The following is a 4,033-nucleotide window of genomic DNA, read 5'->3' on the forward strand; positions in this document are numbered from 1 at the left end:
TTTTGTTTCTTTTTTTTTTTTTTTTTTTTTTTTTTTTTTATCGAAGCACTGTACACAACTAAAATCTATTATATAATTCAACATTAATTACAGGCATTTTTATATGCATTGATGAATGCATTTATGGGTGCATGTATGCGTACATGTATATATTCATGCATTTATTTATTAAAGTATTTATATGCACATAACAAAACCGAAATATACACATATATAGATACAATAATCATGTATATATGCATATATATGCATGTATATATGCATACAAATCGAGGAAATTGTCATTTGAGTGATTATCGAGGTGCTGTATCATCAGGTACACTTTGTACGAAGATTAGAATTATTTTTATTTCTGTTCAAGAGTTAATCCGATTAAAATACGATCGATTCATAGTCGTAATATGCAATTATTATTGAGTGTATTCCGAATGATTATTAATTAAATAACAGGAAAACTGACGACGAATAAAAGGTGTAACGCGTTTAAGGAGATTAAGAAGAAAATTAATTTTAATATACAAGTAGTTTAAAAAATAATAAAAAGTTCAAAGACGCGACTCGAATTGTTCTTTCTTTTTCCTTCTTCTTCTTCTTCTTTTTTTTTTTTTCTTATTGCTAATAATTTAATCTAAAAATTCTTCTACGTTCTCTTTTTTGATTACGATAAATATATTATATATATATTATTAAATATTTGATTTTTTTTTTTAATAACAAATATATCGCTATGTTTATCTCAGAATATAGTCACGATTAAACGAGATCAAGAAGAATCATCACTTATTTAGTACGGCCATTTCGTGCATTAATATTATGTCTTTCTTTCATTTTATTTCTTTCTCTTTATTTATATTATTAAATAAGCTTTACGTATTATAGTCATAAATATATATATATATAGTTATTAATGATACATAGTAAATATCGGAATAAATAGATCGACGATTGGTCCACTTACTTGTTCATTTTTAATTTGGATTTTATAGTTTGTTTTCTTTCATTGCAATTATTATTTTTTTCCTTCGTCGTTATTATCCCGATCTTATTCTTTATTACTATTTTTTTTTTTTTTTAATTTCATCTCACGAAATATTTGTAATAATTATAAATTATGGAACGCGTGTGTTTTTTATAATATAATATCTCGATCGATCGTAATATTATCGATTGTTATTATCATTATCATTATCATTATCATTATTACTATTATTATTATTATTATTATTATCGAATAAATTAAGAGATTCTATTAATTTCACTTGCAATTCCACGATATTGTTAAATATTTATCTCTCTTCGTCCTATTATTTTTTTTCTGTATATTCTCTTTTCTATCATTACAACTAGTTACATATATTCAATTCAGAGATTAACGAGATCTCTTTATTTCTTTTTGTTTTATTTCTTTGATCAAAGGCCATCCTCCTTATTTGTTTAAAAATAACCGATCAATTAAGAGAACTTTGGCGCGGCGCGGCGCGTCGTATTTTCAAATTCGGAGTATTCTCATTGGTCGTTCTCGTTCGATTAAAAACCAAAATGGCGGCCGCGCAAATTTTCAAATATTCAAATGCAGTACGCGCGTAAAGTAGAGATACATCGATTAATATAATAATATAAAACAAACAAATTGTTTTTAGAATAAAACAAAAAAACACAAAAAAGAAAAGAAATAAAAATAAAAGATAACGAAATTATCGAATTCATTGAAACATTAAAATTATCATGGAGATGACGTTAATTCTGGAAAAAAAAAACATAAAAAAACTGATTATGGAAAATAAAATGGAATTGAAAAGTGGTGAGGAGTTCTTCCTATCGCTGGATGGAATCCCTCCCTTTCACTGTAACAATTCATTCTGTAAATCTCAAATGTAATTTGTTCTGGCGGTGCAACAGAGGAACTTGAAACCACCCCGACAGTAGGAGGATTGTCTTGATCTGTTGCTGGCATTCCATCGATTTACTTTTCGTCCGCCATTGTTACGGCTTACCCGATTACCGGCTTCCTGTAGGGCCACGCATTTCTCTGAAAAAACAAAAAAGAAATAAAAAAAGAAAAACGATCGAAAGGAAGAAGAATGAAATTAATAGACGATAATTAAATTATGTTTAATAAAATGATGCGGATTTCGTAACAAAAGTTTTATAAAAATTATTTATTCCGTTTAGATTTGTAATTAGACTTGTACTATTATTTTGTTTCTTTTTTTTTTTTTTTTTTTTTTTTTTTTGAAAAAAAGATCTACTTAGCGCGAGCATGATTAATTACGTACTCATTTCAATAGAGAAATATTTATTAAAGTATTCGTATTTTATTGGTCGTGTATATTTGGTAATGGAATCTCTCTAATCCGATTAGTCGAAATAGAACGGATAATATACCTGTATCAGCTTCAGATTGGGGCATGAATTCCTGTAAATCAGCGATCAAAGCACCTATTTCTGAAGAATCCTTTTTGATACTACATAATTCCTCCTCGTTAAAGTCGGGCGTGATCTGTTTGCACAGCAAAATCTGAGAAATCACGTTGCCAATGTTCGATGGTCCTGCTCTGCTTTCTAAACGAAAAAAATTATATCCAACAAAAGAAAACATTATCTCTCTGTTTTTTTTTCTTTTATGTCTTTATTATCCCCCACTCCCACACCTCCCTTCGATTCGTGCGTCAAATTATAAAAAAAAAAAACAAAAAAAAAGAGAAGGAAAGATTAGAAAAAGATAAAATATATTTGTAATTAAAACAAAGATGTTTGTACTTGAATTTAAATCGATAAACACGTGTCAAATTAGAATTAGAATTAGAGTTCCGATTGGAATACTCCGAGTTTTCTTTTGTATCGTTAGATTTACCCGAGACAATCGAATTTTCTATGCCACTTCTATCGAAGAAACTCTCTTTCTCTTACAATTGTTAGAATCGTTAGATAAAGCACTATCGGTTGTAAATAATTGGGAAACGATTGAATTACGTGAAACTCTCGTGCTTGGAATTTCGAAATAATGTATTTGAGGAAAGAAAAGAAAAATTTCTAATTTCGTCGAATTACTTAACGATTGTTTAGAAAACAAAACACAAAAATGATAATAATGAATGTAAAAAAAACAATGTGTGAATTAAAAAAAAAAAATAATAATAAAATAATATTTTTCTGCAATATTGGTGCATTTATTTATTGTATGAAAAAAAAAAGAAAAAAAAAGAAAAAGATTGTATTATAATTGCGTAATACTTGCCATAATATCCTGACATATCCATCGGTACGATTCGCACGAGATTTTTACATTTGGATAATTCACGTAGGAACAATTGCGTGACGAAGAACAGTAAAACCAAATTTGGACTATCCGCTGGTATTCCGACATCCATCGCGCTGTAACAATTGTGTTAGTTAAAGCTAAGCTTTCAAGCGTTATAATTATTAACAATGTTATCATTCGGGGATGTTATCATTTGGGAATATAATGCCCCTGTGAATTTTGTCAGATCGTAATCGCGGTTATTCGTTTATGCAATTATTATCTAACGAGTTTATATATATATAACATTATTATTTATTTATTTATTTATTTATTTATTATTCATAATTAGACATACGTGTATACCCCCGTTTATCAATATTATCGAATTTTACTTTATATATTTGAAATTTTCTCTTATTAAAGCTAACCCACATTGTGTTGCGATCGAAAATATTTGGGGATTTTTTTTATTCATTGAAAAACGTTTCTTGGGATCTCGTAGTGAGCTTACAAGTCGGTTAATTACTTGAAAAACGTAATTGCCAACGTTCGAGCAATAATTAAGGACTTGGAGCTGAGCTAATTACAACAGATCTCTCCCCTTTCCCTCTCACCCCCCACCTTGTCCCACCCTTTTCTACCTTCTACTTTTGAGCGCAGACATAACAACAGAATAATCCGGAGTGTACGATCGAACTTTTCAAGCATTATTCGATTTCAAAACTTTTCTATTCTTTATAATGATTTATTACCCTATTATTAATATATATATATATATATATATAAATC

At 28.4% G+C, this 4,033-nt stretch overlaps 1 protein-coding gene across 1 annotated transcript in view; it reads right to left on the reverse strand.

Moving 5' to 3' along the window:
* Positions 1-1,171: 1,171 nt before the first annotated feature.
* The window catches only part of LOC106790412, a gene marked incomplete at its 5' end in the record, with an annotated part of 15,668 nt that continues 12,806 nt past the window's right edge, over positions 1,172-4,033 (reverse strand). The window contains 3 exon segments of the mRNA XM_014755275.1: positions 1,172-2,029; positions 2,386-2,562; positions 3,239-3,375. Of these exon segments, the coding sequence (XP_014610761.1) occupies positions 1,869-2,029; positions 2,386-2,562; positions 3,239-3,375 (475 nt within the window). The 3' untranslated portion in view covers positions 1,172-1,868.

Source organism: Polistes canadensis, unplaced genomic scaffold (genome assembly GCF_001313835.1).
Source record: "Polistes canadensis isolate GaletaPanama2010 unplaced genomic scaffold, ASM131383v1 scaffold_235, whole genome shotgun sequence".
NCBI classification, from domain to species: Eukaryota; Metazoa; Arthropoda; class Insecta; order Hymenoptera; family Vespidae; genus Polistes; species Polistes canadensis.